This window comes from Nesoenas mayeri, assembly GCF_963082525.1.
Source record: "Nesoenas mayeri genome assembly, chromosome: 3".
Lineage (NCBI taxonomy): Eukaryota > Metazoa > Chordata > Aves > Columbiformes > Columbidae > Nesoenas > Nesoenas mayeri.
Window position 1 is genome coordinate 83,919,027 of NC_137544.1, and position 18,455 is coordinate 83,937,481.

General features: G+C 42.4%; 1 protein-coding gene across 1 annotated transcript; it reads left to right on the plus strand.

Annotated features, from left to right (window-relative positions):
• SULT6B1 (sulfotransferase family 6B member 1) lies at nucleotides 1–7,839 on the plus strand (the record flags this gene model as incomplete). Its single annotated transcript, XM_080342748.1, has 7 exons — nucleotides 1–202; nucleotides 4,049–4,161; nucleotides 4,401–4,490; nucleotides 5,484–5,610; nucleotides 6,261–6,355; nucleotides 6,645–6,801; nucleotides 7,696–7,839. 7 exons carry the CDS (start codon nucleotides 1–3, stop codon nucleotides 7,824–7,826), a joined length of 915 nt encoding a protein of 304 aa, XP_080198874.1. The 3' UTR covers nucleotides 7,827–7,839.
• Nucleotides 7,840–18,455: the final 10,616 nt, after the last annotated feature.

Sequence of the window (18,455 nt, forward strand, 5' to 3'; positions counted from 1 at the left end):
ATGGCTGAGGATAAAAAAGTCTTCATTGATGAGATAAATAAGGTGTTGGCAAGGTCTGAAGGTCTTACCTTGAAGGACCTGCTGTTCTCATACCAGGGGACCCCATATCCTGTTGTAGCGTGCAGCGTGGAGACATTCAAAGCTTTGGAGAACCTGGAAGCCAGAAGAGATGATATGGTGCTGGTGTCCTACCCTAAATGCGGTGAATACACTATATGTTGTTTGCTGTTGTCTACAATAGTGTAACTAATTATTTTACACAACAAGAAGGAAAACCAACTGATTATGGTTTTATGTTGTGTGGGGTTATTGGGTATTTCTCCTACAACCAGAAGCAACAGTCTTAATCTTATCTTTATCTTAATCTTATCTTTATCTTAATTCAGCAGTCTGTTGCCCTGCTTTTTAGTATGGTTTGTGTTTCTGAAAGAAAAAGTTTTGGTGTTCGAAACTACTGTTTGGCTGAAGAAGTGAGGTGCTAGTATAATAAACTGCTGGTGTGATAAACTGCATTCTGAAAAGTGTGTTAGTTATGTGGTATTTTATAGTGTACAAAAGCAATAAGGTTGCGCATTAGACTTTTTAATGAGTACAAAGTGACTGGGCACAGTATCTTTACTTACAAAATTGTAAGCTGTTTCTTGGCATTAATCAATATCAGCATTGTGTTTGGTTTTGTGACTGCAGAATGGTACTGACTAAGACAAACTGGAAGTCTAAATCTTTTAGTTAAGAGGTTTGCAGAAAGGAGGAAAGGTGCAACAGGAGCAGTGAAAAAAACCCAACCAACTAGTTAATTTTGATGAGTTCTATTAAACATTAAGTGTGACACGGTTGCTTACAAGGAAGGGATGTGTTCTGCTAATGTAGGAAATCCTATCCAAGCATATGTTTCTTCTTTGAGACCCAAGCAGCAGAAGCTTAGGGCTGGTGGAGAAGATGTGGGTTTAGGGAAGGGTTTCACTGCACTAGCATGGTAGTGGATGTGATCAAGTTGGGCTCTAACCAGAGTCCTAGGTCAAGGTTTCATTCAGCGCATAAAATTCCCATTGTTTGGTGAGTTCTGGAAAGAAACTAAGGTGTATTTAGGGGTTTAAGAAGCATGCCTGCAGGGTTTAGCGTGAATTTATAGCAGCTGTGAGACACTACACTGAACCAAGAGAGGGCAAATACATAAGGAGGGAGCTGGCACAAAATGTGAAATATGCAACTTTATTTTAAGGAGCCTTTAATTCCACTGGGTTTGGGTCCAGAGTTCTGCTGGACCCTATAAAGACTTAAAAGGTCATTGTAATAACTTGTCACTGGCTTTGATTTCTCCGAGAATTTGGAAGAGTTCAGACATGGAGTCGTGATGCTGATTGCATCTGAGGTTTACTAACTCAGTAAGCTTCTCCTGCTCAGAGAGACGGATCGGTAGATAAAGGCAGAGATCTCACACTTAGCTCTCCACAGGTCGCCAGGGAACACAGCACCCTGTTACCTGACAGGCACTGCTGGAAAAGTATGTACACGGCAGGTTGCACAGCAGAAAGGGGAAAGCAGGAGGGAGAGAAAATGCTGCATTTTTGCAGTGCAGTGTAGTTACAATCCACAGATAAATCCTGCGGAATTTTCTCTTATTTGAATGTTTGCTCTTACAATCTTAAACAGCACTAAACAGATTTCTTGTCCTAATTTCCTATAGCTTGCAAAGTTAGCGGGGGGGAAAGTCAAGGGAGTAGGATAAAGAATGAAAAGGAAAGATTAGCTGCCGCAGTTTGAAACCAGAAATTGCTGGGCTTCCTCTTGCCCCTTGATGTGACACTCGGACCCACCAAGCCATAATGTCACCCGGCAGTAATAAAAGTCTCTCTGCAGGCCTCTTTCCCTCTGAGCTAAGGCAGCCTGGTGTCCAGCTTCCTCTGCCACCTTCTCTGCCAGATCTTTTCCATGCAGGGCTCAAACTTTTCAGCATTTCCAGGTTTAGCTGTTTGTGAACATGCCTGATGAAGGACTCACACTGAGACCTTTCAAGAGAATCGTCTCTTAAAGCTTCAATGCTCTCCTCATTCCTTTTATTTATTAAGGATTACAAAGGGTAAGTTACAGTAAAGTATCACTATGTAACCCCTAACACGGGTGTGTGCAGTGGAGAGGAAAACTCTGAAGCAGAGAATGAGAAGAGATGAGGTAGGAATGAAGGATGATGGAGCTCCAGGATACAGGACTTCCTATGGATGGGTTGCATGGTTGAGAAACCAATCTAGAGACTAGGAATTTTAGGTTTAGCAATTGTAGCTTTTCTTTAAAATACAGTTTGTATTGGTGCACATGCAATTATTACTGGGCAGATGAGGACATGTGGAGACATTGGAGACAAGGTTTTTTGCTCTGATCTGTACCTAAATGAGAGAGCAATATAAATTTTATACTGTGTCCAGCTCTGGGCTTCCCAGTTTAAGAAGGCCAAGGAATTACTGGAGGGAGTTCAGCAGCGGGCTACAAGGATGATTAGGGGCATAGAGCACCTTTCTTATGAGGAAAGACTGAGAGAGCTGGGTCTGTTCAGCCTGGAGAAGAGAAGGCTGAGAGGGGATCTCATCAGTGTTTCTAAATATCTCAAGGGTGGATGTTGAGAGGATGAGACCGGACTCCTTTGAGTGGTGCCCAATGATAGAATGAGGGGCAATGGGCACAGACTGAAGCACAGGAGGTTCCATCTGAATATGAGGAAAAACTTCTTTAATTTGAGGGTGCCAGAGCCCTGGAACAGGCTGCCCAGAGAGATTGTGGAGTCTCTTTCCCTGGAGACATTCAAAACCTGCCTGGACACATTCTTACGTGATCTGCTCTGGTGAACCTGCTTTAGCAGGTGGATTGGACTAGATGATCTCCAGAGATCCCTTCCAACCCCAGCCATTCTGTGATTCTGTGATATACGTCATACAGTGATATTGGGTGGTATATATGTGTAATATTTGTCTGCGTTATAAGACATTGTATGATGTGTACAGATTGTATACACATTATTATGTAAATATGACATGTATCAGCTGCTTCCATCCAAGCATGCTGAGACACAACATAAAGTGGAAGTTATTCCTTTCTGGGAATAACTTTCCACTGAAAGCACGAGAGGTTAAAGCTGTTTGCAGTGTGTGTTCCCTGTTAGTACCTCTGGCAGCTGTGTTCACAGGGGACTCACAGGATGCAGGAGGTGATGGCAGCTCCAAAGCTCCATCTCTGTGGGCCTGGTGGGAAGCCTTCCAAAAGCCTCCCCACAAGGACGCGGGGAGTGTGCTACAGGCCAAGGTGCACACACTGTTCCCTTGCTTTGTCCTGACAGCAATCATCAGAGCTTCAGTGGAGCAAGTGTGATCCCTGGCAGCCTTGGGGAGCAGGCAGCATGGCACAGCTCCAGGAGTGGGCCACATGCTCATGCTGGAATGGGATGCTGTATGAGGGAGGTTTGCTGCAAGGTCTCTTCCAAAGGGTGAGGGGTGGGGAGGGATGCAGGTGTCCAGTGGGAAACGGCTCTTCTAGCACTTGTTCTGGCGTGCACGTTATGGAGACAGCAACAGGCACAGCTGAGGACAAGCAGTGGCAGTGACATTGAACAGATGATTCCATTTAGTCCTTGACCCAGGGCACTATAGAGAGGCAGGTACTTTCCTCTGCAGAATGAGCAAAGCTCCTTGCTTGTTCCTTCCTTCTCTTATCCAGACCTCTCCCAGATGTTTCTCTGTAAAAGCCAGGAAAGCTCCATTTATTGTCACTGACTGTTTTATGAATATATTAAAAATATGTTCGGTGCATCATTGAGTCAGTTGTGCCTGCAGTGCTTCCCACATACTGGTTATAAGTGATCCAAGAAGGTCACAGTTAAGAAGCTGTTGAGGATCTTATTATTGGAAAACATTATTTTGTTTTCTAATAATTTGAGAACTTTAGTGTTATTTGTCATTTGATGACTGTCTATTATGCTGAATTAAGCCATGTAATGAGACTCTGAGATCTTATATAAATTTCTGATAGGTTTTTTTGTTTTCTGCTTTTCTTGGTGCAGGTGTGAACTGGCTTATCCAGATTTTAAGTGACTTGATATTTACAACTAGCCAGAGTAAGCCTGTAAGCACGGAACTACCATTTATTGAATGTGGAGATCCAGATAAATATGAGGTTAGTGAAAAGAACCACTTAAAGTCTGTTGTTTTCACTCTCCTGCACCCCCGCACACAAGTCATTAAAATGAAGTCATGCAGCAACTAAAGATATTTCTCCTGAGAGGGGAAAAAAGAGAATCTTGGATGACTAATGCCTTTTGATTAGGGGCTGTTTCACAAAGGCGACTCCCACAAATCATTGCTGCACCCGTCTAATAAACCTGTTCTCACTTATGGTTCTGTTTATTTCTAAAGAGGATGAAGCAGATTCCATCTCCAAGGATTCTGGCAACACATCTGAATTACGATTGCCTCCCCAAGTCTATTTTCAAGAACAAAGCCAAGGTGGGCTTTTTTTCTTTTTCCAAGAACAAGCCTCATCTCTCTGACAGTACTAGCATTCAGGAGTAATTTTGGGGCCACATCCTTTTCTTGCTCCCAAGCAGGTGGCACTGGGGGAAGGCAGCTTGGAGACACCTGAACTGGCTTAGCACCCTCTACGATTTACAGTAGCCTTAGGGGTGCTGTAGTTGACATAAACAAGAACAGGTTTAGAGACTGTTGCAGTGCTCAGAGATGGCTGGAGTGTCACACTTTCCTCTTCTGTGCTACTCTCTGCTGTGCACAACTGCAGTGGGAGTGAATGTGGCAGCAGTATTTCTGGGACGTTGGCTGTCTCCTTGCAAAGAGTCATGCTGTTAAAACTTTAATGTTTGTGGTGCTCAGTCACTGAACAATGCTGGATACATAGCACTTAGGAGGTGTACCACAGATGGAGGCTATAATTGGTTAAGGGGTGGGGATTTTTTCCATGTTTCATTGGTATTTTTTCCTGTATGAGACAGGAAAAAATATAATGTGTATAACAGAAAAATGTAATGTGGGTAATGTGTTTTCAGAAGTGTTTATGCTTCTCTGAGGATTACAGTCTCTTAGGATTTCAAGAACGTCATTCCCGTGCTTTGAAAAATGGGAGATGATTGTAACAGCTGCGGTTTCCTCAAGGAAAATTGAAGAGCTTTTCCTACCAGGGGGCTGACAAATGGTTCCTTACGATTTCCTAGGTCTTAGGTAGTTATGGGGTAGTATTAAATGATGGTATTACAGTTTTTCCAGTTGCTTTTTTCTGCAACTACTTTACAACATAATCAAATCTTAAAAGTGGTAACAAGGTCTTTATTATGATCACAATACAAATTTGTTCTCCTTGCCTTAACTAATAAAATATTTTGTTCCCCCCAGTATGTTATTGATTGCAGAATGTTTGGTTATACTCTCATTTTGGTTGCTAGGGGAAATAAGTGATCTAAAATTGTTGACCTCTTTCTCCCACTCCAGATACTAGTACTGTTTCGAAACCCTAAAGATACAGCTGTTTCATTTTTCCATTTCCACAACAATGCACCAAGTGTCCCCAGTTACAGCTCCTGGGATGAGTTCTTCTCAGAGTTCATGAATGGGAAAGGTATTGTTATAGTTACTGAATGTAGTAGAAAAAGCAACAGAAAAAAAAAATAAAAACAGCTAAGTGGGTCCAGTGGGAAAACAGCTGTGTCATAATTAGTTTACTGATGGCCATACCTCATGAAAAAGGAGGCAGCTGAATGCCAGAATGGGGAGAAAGTCCAGAAGGTGCTTTGCTTCTGGGTATTTAGCTCTTCCAAGCAAGGAGGGGGGAGCTGCATGGTGTTGGGTCAATATTCTGCCACTTAGTGATGAAGGAAATGCCACAGATCCAAAGCATTAACAAAATGACTTTTTGTTGTCTTTACTGTTTCTGAACATGAGGCCAAGCACTTCATTAGCAAACCAAATTTTAGATTTAGACTGATGTCTGGCTTTGGCTTTTAAGAGATGTTTAAATGACAATGTAGTAACAGAGGGGAAACACATAATGAAATTAATTTTTCTGTGTGGAAACTGTTTACCTACAAAAGTCCAGAGGAAGTCTCTGTCATTCTGCTGTACAGTACGGTACCACGGAAAGGACAGGCTGTTCTGCTTGTTTGCATTGATGTAACTGATAGGCAACAGAAGGCAGTTCTTCAGTCAGAGAGGAGTAAGTACCCAGTAAGAAGAGAAGGTCACACTGATGCTTTTTTCTCTTCTTTATAGTTGGCTGGGGATCCTATTTTGATCATGCAGTCATCTGGAGCAAACACATTGAGGATGAGAATATTATGGTCATAATGTATGAAGACTTGAAAGAGGTAAAGCAGATGCTGTGCGCTGACAGGCAAAGCAAATCTGAGCCCAGTTCTTGAAATCTGCTGAAATTAACATCGAAACACGCAGGTTTCTGAAAGAGCAAAATCAAGTTGATTTTAGCAACCAGTTGAGTCTGGCTATACAAAAGCTGAGCTCCAGCGTAATGCAGAAAACATACTGTGAAGGAAAATATATATTGTTGATAGGTGATGGCGATGCACATCCCAAGTGAGTAAGTCCTTTTTGAGAGGAAGCATATTGCACATCTCCCTTTCACTGTGTTGCTTTCAGAACCTGACTGCCAGTGTAAAGCAGATAGCTGAATTCTTTGGATTCTCCCCAACGGCAGAGCAGATCCAGTCCATTGCGGACAGGGCCACTTTCCAGGCAGTGAAGGATAAGGCTCAGGAGACTCATGGTGCTGTTGGCTCCACTCTTTTCCGCAAAGGTAAATTTCTTTGTGTGTTGCCAGGGTGGTAAATGGTAGCACTGCATCTTGGGCAGACAGGAATTTGGGTCAGTAGATGGTTAATTTTTATGTACAATTTTCAAGGTTGAGACTTGTTTAAGAAACATGGACTGTGCTTCAGGACACTGTCACTTGATTTCATCACAAGGGTCAGTACCATTCAATAAAGCCCTATATAATGTGAATAGCAGAAATGCCCTATAAGTAGCATACTCTTTAGTCATGGTATGCAGTAAGCATCAATTAAAACAAAGAGTTTTATTTTGGCTTCTGTGTGTGCCGCAGATAGCCTGACACTCAGTCTACAGAGTACCTCCACAGATTTTTCTTCTTGAGTTTTCTAAATAGCCCTTGTGATTGCCTAAGAATGTCAGTCAATGTGTGTAACCCAGACACTGCAGATTGAGCTATGTCTTTTAGCCATGGATCAAGCTAGAGCTGTAGACTCGACAACCTCAGGCTGTGGGCTCTCCAAAATCTAGACTAAAGGTAGGCTGTAGCTTAGGGCAGTGTCTGGTTGCAGTGCACAAAGCTCTTGCAGTTAAAAGCCACATCTTTGGACTTTCTGGGTTGGTTTCACAACTGCTGCTCATCTTTCGTATTCTTCTGCAGCTGTACAAGACACATGCCAAAGCTATTAAGGCAGACTAATAGCTTCGTATGTTTGCTTTATGTTCACATTCTATTGAGGACACCAAACATAAGGCAAACTTAAGAGTGTATTATTGGGTCAGAGATTTCTTTTCTTGCAGGGAAAAAAAATGTTTATCCTGAAATAAGATAGTAAGAGAGTCAAGGTAGTTTTTTTGTTTTAAATCATACTCCTTAGTCCTTACATTTAGTGGTAATAACTTACTCTTCTTTATATTCCAGGTGTTGTTGGAGACTGGAAAAATCTTTTCACTGAAGCTCAGAACCAGGAAATGGATGCCAAGTTCAAAGCGTGCTTAGAAGGAACTAAGCTGGGAGCAAAGTTAAAATATGATGTGTACTGCAAGGCCTGAGCCTCCTTTAGAAAAACACTCATGTCCAGGCTGCTTTTCATTCCCTTTTATGGAATAAAATAGAGGCCAGGACAACATCTAATTTAAAAATCTTGAAAATCCATGCAATTTGCAAACTTGTTTCTGCTGTCTTAACTTACACAAGCAATCCTTGCTTGTATAGTTAGTGACTTCACTGGATTTTCTGAAATGACCTGTAGTTCTTTGGCCTCACTTGGTTTTAAACACTGATTTTTAGCTATGATTTCATATTACCCGCTAGAATCCTGTGTGGAATATATATGTAGTAGTTGAACCTGCTGAAGCCACTGGAAATGTATTCTTATATGTTAGAAGTGATTTTCCAAGAGGTTTTTTAAAACAATCATGAGGTGTCATTTTGATTCCTAATTTCTAAGTTCATAGTATTTTCATAGTATTCGTGTATTATTTTAATTTTGAAGTTCATAGTGTAAAATGAAATTTTAAAAGGTCTTCTTGTAGTTGTCTTTTGCCACTTTCTGTGTGCTGATAAATGTGTGAAAAAAAGAAACCTAGTGGTGGAAATTTTCTTCCCCTTTCAACAATAATATTTTTATTTCCTTTGGAAGTGTGAGATTTCTTCCTGAGCAATTGAAGGAATTACCTTGGACAGAACTTGCTCATGGAGGTTGTAGTCTCCCTCCTGGTGATGACTTTGTTGCTTAACCTCACCACAGGGTTACCCATGGGGGAAATTTGAAACGTATGTTGAGAACACCAGGTTTTGTCCACATGATTATCAGGACTCCTGAGCACCCAGCCTGCTTTGGATATTGAGAAAGCACATGAAGAAGCTCCTGGCTGGGCGAGGATGGAGGGAGCTCCCTTCTTTATTGTATTGTGGCAGGGGGTTGGTAAGCATCTGGTTGACTTGTTTGGAAGAAGAGAATTTTGAGACATGAGAGAAGGATGTGTGCTACTTGCTTAAGTCTGTAAATTGAGCCTTTGCCTGTACTGCTGAGGTTTGCCTGGGTTGCTTTGTGCTTAACAGCAGTATATATGGTCTCAGAGCCAGGATGTGGATTTTTTCTGGGTATCTGGGAGCTTTAAAGTGTCACTGCCCGGAACAGAATGACTCTCTGTTGGTAGTGCCAGGAGAGCAGTGTGCACAAGACGGTTGAACGTTGAATAGTCTCATAAAGAGTTGACTTTTTAGGCTGTAGTTTTCCCTTGGGAGGCTGGTTAAACACCAGTCTTTGACAGCTGGTTGTTTTCCCCACCAGTTTATCTCCAAAGAGAAGGAGTACAAAGGAAAAACTTTGAGAAGAAATATGCAGGTAATGTGCACAGTTGCAAATTTAGCCAGTGGAGGAGGTTACTGTCTTCCTCCTCATAGTTTGTCAGCGTCTGTCTGAGAAATAATTGTCTTAAGTGTGGCTGTTGGATAAAGAATGTACCTTAGCCAGGCTGAAAACTCAAGTACAGGGTACTTGAGGTGTTGACGCAGATGGACTGCATGAGACCTGCTGCACACTTTGTTAGCTGATGGTAAACGCAACAAACTCCCGATCATTCAGTGCTAATGAGAATCCCTTTCTAAAACTCTGCCAGTGACAAGGAAATTAATAAGGCGTGTTAACTTCAGTGCATAGTTAGGGATGTCTTGTCATTTTGTAGTTGGGTCTCCACAAAATCGTTTGTTTGTCTTTCCTGGCATATTCCACTTTGATTTTTTTCTCCTAGCTGTGTTTGCTGTAGCAATGAAAACTGCATACAGCTCACTGATGGCACAAAAAACCTCCAACTGTTGGTCCTTTAGGTTGACTAGGTGGGATGCCATTGTCCCAAAGACTGGCATTCACATGGTGGGAAGAAAGGATCAATGCAGAGGTGAATTTGCTTTCAAAATTAACAGCTGTAATAATTGCCATTTCAAATAAGTAAACTGAAAGTGGGGTAGCAGTGAGGATTGAAGAGCAAAACAGAACACACAAAACCAAACTGTATCAAAATGAAATGGGATAGTACCAAACAAATGAAAGATTGAAGTTGCTGGAGCTGTCTCAAATCTGACATTGCCTATAAGCTTTACATAGCTACTGGGAGAAGCAGCAGCATTCCTTGGGTATTCGCCCCATTTGTAACTGCTGCAGCAGTAGGTCAAGATCATTGCTAAGCAGTTAAAAACAAGGAAGTTCAAGGCTTTGGTTGAGGATAATGTTGAAACAGGAGCACTACTTCCTATTAAAGTAGGTTGCCTGAATTACTGATATATGAGTAACAGCCCGTCCACTGGAACTGCTGTATTTCTCAGGTTGAGATTACAATGAAGTATGCCAGGGAAGTTCAAGACTAAATCTTGTCTCAAGATGCTGAACAGGCTATTCTTAAATTTTCAAAACCATTTGGCTAGCAAAGTTATTTAAGCCGAGGTTGTTTAGCAATCAGAGAGATTTTATAGGTGACGTTCTTAAGTTTCTTTAGTCTGATCTGCACATGCTTCTCAGCACATATTCACAAACTCAGTAATTGCCAGTTAATCATTCAGCATTAAAGAAAATCGAGTAGAAGATTAGTGAGTGTGAGGAGCAACTGATTTTTTTTGCAGCTTTCTGCATGTTGTAGACTTGGTTCCATGAAAAATGATATGGTGGGGTAACAGAGAAGAAAGCTAGGTGTAATGTCACCAGAGAAGGAGAAATTCTACCTTCCTCAAGCACTCTTAACACATTCTGGATGAAAAAGCACTGGAAAGTGCTTTAAGATGGTGGCATTGAGTGTCAAATCCAGTAGATCACAACCTAACCCTAATCTAAACCCTAATGCTAACCCTAACCCCTAACCCTAAACCCTAACATAACCCTAACCCGAACACTAACCCTAACCCAAAGCCTAACTCCTAACCCTAACCCATAACCTTAACCGTAACCCTAACCCTAACCCTCACCCTAACCTGAACCCTGATCCTAAGCCTAACTGTAAACCCTAACCCTAACCCTGACCCTGACCCTGACCCTAACCCTAACCCTAACAGTATCTAAACTAAACAGAAGATTCAGAACCAGCAGAAAAATTAAATTACTCATTGTGTAAAATTATCAGTGATGTATTTATTTAGGGAGCATTTCTGGATATGTATTTTCTATTACTATATTTTATGTTTTCCCTTCTATACTTTTTATTATGGTACTCATCAGTAAAACTTAAAATGGTATTTTTGACACAAAACATTTAAAGAATATGTTGAGTCATTCAACTTTTAAAAAGAGTTTTTTTTCACTCCCTGACCAGTTTTGATTTCATTTTTTTTTTCCTGTATTGGCAACCTACCTCACACTTATCATTTTCCAGCACTTGTAAGTATTTATGATGTCTACATTTGTAGTAACTGGTAAATGCAACTCTGTTAGTGCTTTTGTCACCTCGGTTTCTCTTATGAGCTGTTAAGTAACAATCAGAAGGCAGGAAATTATATTAAAATTATTTTGAAAAGAAGAAATTGGAGGTATTCTCGGTAAAGAGAAGCATAAGTGTGTCTTTTGTATGCAAGAGATGGCTCCCTTGTGTGCAGTCAGGGGTCAACAACTCAAGCAAAAGGAAAATAATTCTGGTACTGAATTATAACAGAAGTGAAACGGGATCAAAGCAGACAGAACTGAGCTAAATTTCCTCATTTACAAAATGTGAACATTTCATGTTGCAGCATTATGTAGTACATTAATTGGAAAGATAATTAATGTTGAATTACAATAGAAGTGCTGTAAAAGTACAGAACACATAGGACATCCACAGGAACATAAAATATTTTTTTTTTTTTTTTCTGAGGGTAGCCTGGCTATTAGAAAAGATGCCAAATGGATTTCTAATGAAGGGGGACATGAAATACAGTCATCACAGTCTTATTATGACAGCAGATGCATGGACTTATATTCTAATGGGTTTTTTGGTTCAAATCCTACCACTTTGGTCTGAATTTTTGCTGAATGATCACCTTTGTGGGGATTAACACTTTCTGTTTCACTCTTAACATGCTGCGGAGCTTGGCAATGTACACTGAAAGTGTTGAAATGAGACTGGTCAGTGATTGTTACGGATGTTGTAATAATACTGTCAGGATTGATGAAAAGGAGAGAAATGGGGAACAACATTATGAATGAGAGAGTACTGTGTCAGTGCTGTGTATGAGTGCATTGCTAGAGCTGTCTGCTGCCAAGGGTTTAGATTGTGGGGTGACAATAAAACCCTGGCAGATGTATTGTTAACCTCCTCTCCACCCCCCTTCCCCCTTTTGCCCCTCCCTCTCCCCCCTTCCCACTCAGGACAGGCGATCAGGAGGGAAAGAAGGACAGAGAGAAGAGAAATGGAAAAATTAAAAATGTTTACTAATGCTACTAATAAGAATAGAGAAAATAATACAAAATACACAAAACCAATTTTGAAAATCTCGGCAACTGCAGAGCTGGCACCTGAAGTCTTGGATTGGACTGTGCAGCCAACCGGAGCTGGATTCAGTCTCTCACTAGGCCTCAGTTCGCAGGGACGACTAGCAAGGTCCTCTCCTAATGTCAGCCATAAGTAAAAGAGACGAAAAAAGGGATGAGATCCTCATGATCTCCCACTTGTATATGAAGTATTCACGTGAATGGAATGTTATACACAGTTGGTCAGTTTCTTAGTCACCTGTTTCTTGTTGCCCCTCTCACGAGATGTCCATCCATGCTTATCAATAGCTTCACATTCCATTGCTATGTTTACCAAAACATGTATCTGGTTCTCCAGGAAAATGCAGCTAATATGAAGGCTTTAGCTGACAGCCAAATTCACTAAAAGAGAAACTTGTTTTTTAACAAAACCAGGACATCTGCTAAAATGCTATTTGTGTTCAGATGTCTGTGGCCATGAATATAATTGTCCTGTATTGTGATCGCACTTAGTAATACTTGTAGATTGGATAATACGAAATATTAGCCAATAAAACATTCAGTTTGCATCCTAATTGAAAGGTTTTCACATGATCGCTTGGCTTTTACAAAAACTTTAGAGTCTTGAGGAGGATAGAAAATCTGTCTTTGACTTTGCTAAGATGTGAAGCAGTCAGGAGCAGCAGGCAATGAAAGGAGGTTGGGAAACTGCTTGTCTTGGGAGGCTTGTGTACTTGTGAATAATATAAGCTTATTGACATATGCTTGTTGGGTCTCTAGTGAGTTCTCTGCTGGTTTGCATTTTACAAGCCAGTGAAGCCGTTTTCATTACTACAACACTCATTAGTGTTCCCCCGGCAGGTAAATAAGTCATAGTTTCACTACTGCGTATTTCTGATATATACATAGGCAATGTATGAATGAAATACAAGATAATCTTAGGTATTAGCCACATGTCCCAAAAAATGTGAAACAAAAAAACCCCAAACAAACCAACAAACAACTGAAAATGGAGTACTTACATTCTTCTCTCTTCTTCATTTATTTTCTGCAGGCACAGGGTGATCAGAATGACCTTTGCAGATGACCAAGCCAGTGTCTTCTTTCATTGTCTGTGCGAGATGTCTACTACACTGTTTTTTTCCTGATGTCATGGAACCTCTTTTCTTTCCCTTGACTGTTATTTTATTAGAAAACTGTTTATTTTTCTTTTTTTCGCTCCCCCCCCGCCCTGTCAAGCTACTGTTTTGTCTTCAATTGCAATGTGTAAGCTTCTAGACACCCACCTTTTTTGCTGCTGTGGAACCAGAGACATGGTCAGCCATGAGAAAACTTTAATGTTGCTGTGCTGAGAGAATATAAATAGAAGGTTTATGCGGTGAGGCCATAAAATTGGTGAGGGGGCCCTGGGGGTCTCTCTGCTGGTGCTGGGGGCTGCCTGCACCATGGCGCCATTTAATAGTGTCCCAGTTAAACAGGGTCACCCTCCCTCAAGAGACCAGGACATTAACTGGAGTCAGATAAGAAGCAGCAGTGGAGGCTGGTCCCCGCAGTGGTGTCACATCAGATGTGAGCCCTGGGCCCTCGCTGCACTGAGGGAAGGTTGTGGAGGGAAAACCCCTCTCACCTCAGATCAGGGGCAGCAGGAAAGCAGGGTATGCCATGGCTACCACAGCCCACCAGCCTGGGGCTCTCCTGCCACAAGGGTTTTCTCTCTCAGGCTGTCCAACGCTACATGACCTACTTTTAAATGCGAGGGGAGTTGTTCTCCCACATCTGAGAGAAATACAGTTCAGCTCTTAGACTGCCCTGAGGCAAATACACAGGGGAGCTGGTTCCTCTCACAGTGACCTGTGCCTGTCCTACAGTCTTCTTGTGCCCGGGGTGGACCTTCGCAGGATGGTGATAAATGCAGTCCCTTGTGCTTTTCTATCAGTAAATCCCTGCTGTGGTCTTACCAGAGAGAAACACAGGGTGTGGAAGGATGTGGGGGAATGAGAGCACACAGCAAGCAAGCATGGAGAGGAGAGCGGCTCTGAAGGCTGCACGTCTTTGAGGGGTGCGTTCCCCATACAGCCAGAGCTTGTCATTTGGAGCAAAAAGCCTTGTGAAATGTGTGTGTGCTACAGATCCTCAGCAGGACAGCAAATGTGTCTGAGCACTGAGGTTTGCTCAGGCCTCCTGTCATACTGTGGGGCACAGCCTCCATGGTGTAGGAATAAACAGGGCAATAAACAATATTCCACTGTTATAAAATGGGAATGCCTCTGTGGCACTTAATTGCTTTTGCAGGCTGTTTTATTTCTCTCCGGCCCCTGTGCCCTGACTGTTGCCATTTTATATAGGCAATCTGAAGCACAAGAGACAGAATGCGTATTTTATAGGAGTGATTTCAAAGCTTCCTTGCAGTGCAGGACAGGCCCTCTAGGGCTCTCTCGTGTTGCATTTTTCACTGCCAGTGTTTTGAATGGTTTACAATACAGGGCCATACAAGTCCTTTGTCCACAAATGAATTGTGTGCTGCAAGCTCAAGGGCACCAAAAGAGATGAAAAATGCTTTAATACAGAAAGACAACTAGGTAATACAATAGAATAAGTATCATTATTAGCTGCTGTAAATACAAAGCTGTTTGCCGGCATGTCAAACCCTCCAGAATAACATTTACAGCAGCAACCTGAGTTTGCTTCAGAAGGAAAACTGCTCAAAGTCCAGAATTAAGTGGAAATCACTGAAGGTAAAAGAAAGAGACGAGACAGTGTTAGCTTGGATACAGTGATGCTGAAGACTTTTGGTGGCACAGAAGTGGTGGTGGATGCTGATGCAGCAAGGAAGGCGTATCAAAAATGTCAATATGGCAAATTGTGTTCATTGAGTAAGGGGCGGTTCAGCTGCAATAAGAAGGAAATCAAACCAAACACAGCATCTCATTCCAAAAGACTGAACATAAGCATAGAATGAATTGAAACTAAATAAACCAAAAGTTAGGCTCAGAAACTTTCAGGCAAATTGAGCTCCTCTTGCCTAATGGCCCATGGATTACATTTACACTTATTTAATTCATCAATGCAGATGAAGTCCCATTTTATGATATGGAGGCTTCCAGGATTGAATCCTGCCCTCTGCCTCTGCAACCCACCTGCGGCAGCATGTCTCTTCCCTGCGGGTTCCGCTGCACCCCATGGCTGCCCTGCTGTCCCCTGAGGCAGCATCAAGCGTGGTGTCCTGAGCATGGGGGCTACTGAGACACTACAGCAATTTTACAATGAGCTTAAAGAGAGGAAAGGAGCTTGAAAAAAAGTGCATTGAATTTTTTTTTGTGTGGTTTGCCCACAGACACAATGGCCAGGCAGGACTTATCTTGGGAGCTGCGTAGGCATGATTACTGCAGTCCTGAGGAATCACGGTAGCAAGAACCACAGGCTGAGTTTATGGGCTAACACAGTCACTGGCATGCTAGTATACTGTGCCTCCAAAAAATGGTGTAGACATAGACAAAAAGGGTTCTAACAAAGGATTTGCATACATAAACCAGCATGTGTTTATTTAAAATAAAACTACAAATCATCTGCCAGAGGGACTGTTTTAAAGGAAGTGTACATACTAGTTGCTGGAGGCAAAAGAAAGAGGTAGATGCTGAAGCCTGATGATTAGGGGCCTAGAGCACCTTTCTTAGGAGGAGAGACTGAGAGAGCTGGGTCTGTTCGGCCTGGAGAAGAGAAGGCTGAGAGAGGATCTTATCAATGTTTATAAGTATCTTAAACGTGGGTGTTGAGAGGATAGGACCAGACTCCTTTCAGTGGTGCCCAATGATAGAATGAGGGGCAATGGACACAGACTGAAGCACAGGAGGTTCCATCTGAACATGAGGAAAAATTTCTTTACTCTGAGGATGCCAGAGCCCTGGAACAGGCTGCCCAGACAGGTTATGGAGTCTCCTTCTCTGGAGACATTCAAAACCTGCCTGGACACATTCCTGTGTGACCTACTCTAGGTGTACCTCCTTTAGCAGGTGGGTCGGACTAGATGATCTCCAGAGGTCCCATCCAACCCCAGCCATTCTGTGATTCTGGGAAGTGCTTTTGGTCTCTGTGTTCCAGTTCCCCATCTCTGCCTGCCGCTGGGGAGGGGGTAGGTGGATTTTGAGATGTGCTACATTTTGCAGTCTTTTCTAGCAGTTAGCTGCAGTGATGTCTGTCCTCCCTCTGCTGTTCCCTTTCATCCTCCTGGGCACCATGAGCCTTGTTATCAGGTGCTTTACTTCTCTTCATTCACTACACAGGGGATGTCAGTTTGCCAAGCTGGGCTGCTTGGCTTGTAGATCAACTGTTCTGAATTTGCTCTCCATGAGGGGACTGTCAGAGCACATGCATGGTTTGTTTAGATCTTTGGTTGTGACAAGTGGGTCTCCAGTCTAGGAAAGGCAAGTAGCTCTCATGTGTTTATTCTGGGGTGCTGTAGCTATGACCCTCCCCAAGGAAGCTGCCCTGACTGACTCACGGGATGGGGAGAGTGTTTTTGTTTGCACTGACAAGCTTGTGTGTTATTCTCTGGGGTCCAGAGAGCGTATGCCAGCTCTGTCTTCTCCTTGTCACTTTTTGGTGCTGCTGCAGGGTTTCCATGTTGCTTCTGCTTTCACTGGAAGCCCAAATAGACTAAATTTCTCAGTGTCCATGAAAGAATAAGCCTTTGGGCTCTTTGTGCTGTCTGGCAAGGGGTTTGCTGTGTTGCAGGCTGGTATCTGACGATGCTGTTATCTCTGTCTGAGGGCAGGCAGGAAGTGCTTGGCCAAACAGTGTGGGGCTTGGCTTTCTGAAGGAATGGAAATCATGCATGGTAATGGCACAGCCTTTACCAGTGCCCATGACATGAACCTAATGGGTCTCCAGTCTGATAGTACTTCTTATTTGTGTAGCCAGAGATGCCTTTAGGCAAGCGCTGGATTGAAGATGGGTGCTGCCAGGTGCCCCTTCTATGGTTAAGGGAGCCAGGGCACTCTTGGTGTCTATAGTATAAAAGGTGCAGAGATACCAGATGGCATAATGCTCTTCTGCTGTGCTGTTGGTGACAGTGGGCTGCCTCATGCTCCCTGGGGCAGCAGGGATGTGGCAGTAAGTGTAATGTATGTGGTACAGTGGCAGCCTCTCAGCCTGCGTGACTGTGCCAGGAGGAACAGCCATTCCCCCACCATTACTGGACATGGTGGGACCCAGACCTGTGTGCTGGCCCACAGCCTGAGCCAGCCCCTCGGAGCGACACTGGTGTTCTGCAGTGTGACCTGGAGGAAAGCCATGTCTCACAGCATGGATGCAACAGGCTTGAGTAATGCAGCTTGCCGACCTTAAGCCAAATTGTGGCCTGGTGGCCAAATGCCATGTCAGTGTATCCTGAGGTGAACAAGGAGGGTAAATGCAGGGTGCCCTGGGGCTGGTCCTGGGCGTGCTGCTGGGTACGTGTGTAAGTGGCTGCAATATCGATCTGCTGAAAAAGGAAAGCAATGAATGAGTTTATTTTGGGGATGGTGTGGAAAATGGTGGCTCTTATATGCATATTTAAATATTGATACATGCACTTACTAATCTTTTTAATTATAAAAATGAGGGTAATTTGATGGTGTTCTGGAGTGATTATATATAAATCACTTCCTTTTAGAAAAGGTTGTTTAGAATTAAATGAAATATTGCTGGGGTTCACAGACTTGTGCTAACTTATGTGAACATAATAGTTTGTTGGAGTTTAATTATGCGTGTAACTAATCCAAAGCAATACAAGGTTTTATAAGGATAATTAGTAAGTTGTCATTAGGTGCTTTCTCTAAATGGCTTCATAGCATTTAGAAGGACAAAAGAAATTGCACATAAATAATAGGTTATTAGGAATAAATGAGTACGCAATTATTCATAGCATCAGAAATGGACAATTCGGCTCACAATGGAATTCTTCAGAAAACTGCAGCTACAGTATTTGCATAAAATAACATCTGAAATTTGCAATTGGCTTTGTTTCCCATTTAGAATGCCTTATGTAATTACTCCAGCAGTCCCCTTTTGAAGAAATCCATTAGAATTTGAATTATGTTAATTCTGATGCTGTGAATAATTTGCCATATATTCAGTAAAATTAATTTGTTTTTTTTGTCCCCTTAAATATGAGTGAACCATCTTACAAGGATATGTGCTTGACATCTTTGTAGCCATCTTTTTCTGCTTTGTCTTATAAAGTTGTTTGCATGACAGCGTCATACAATTC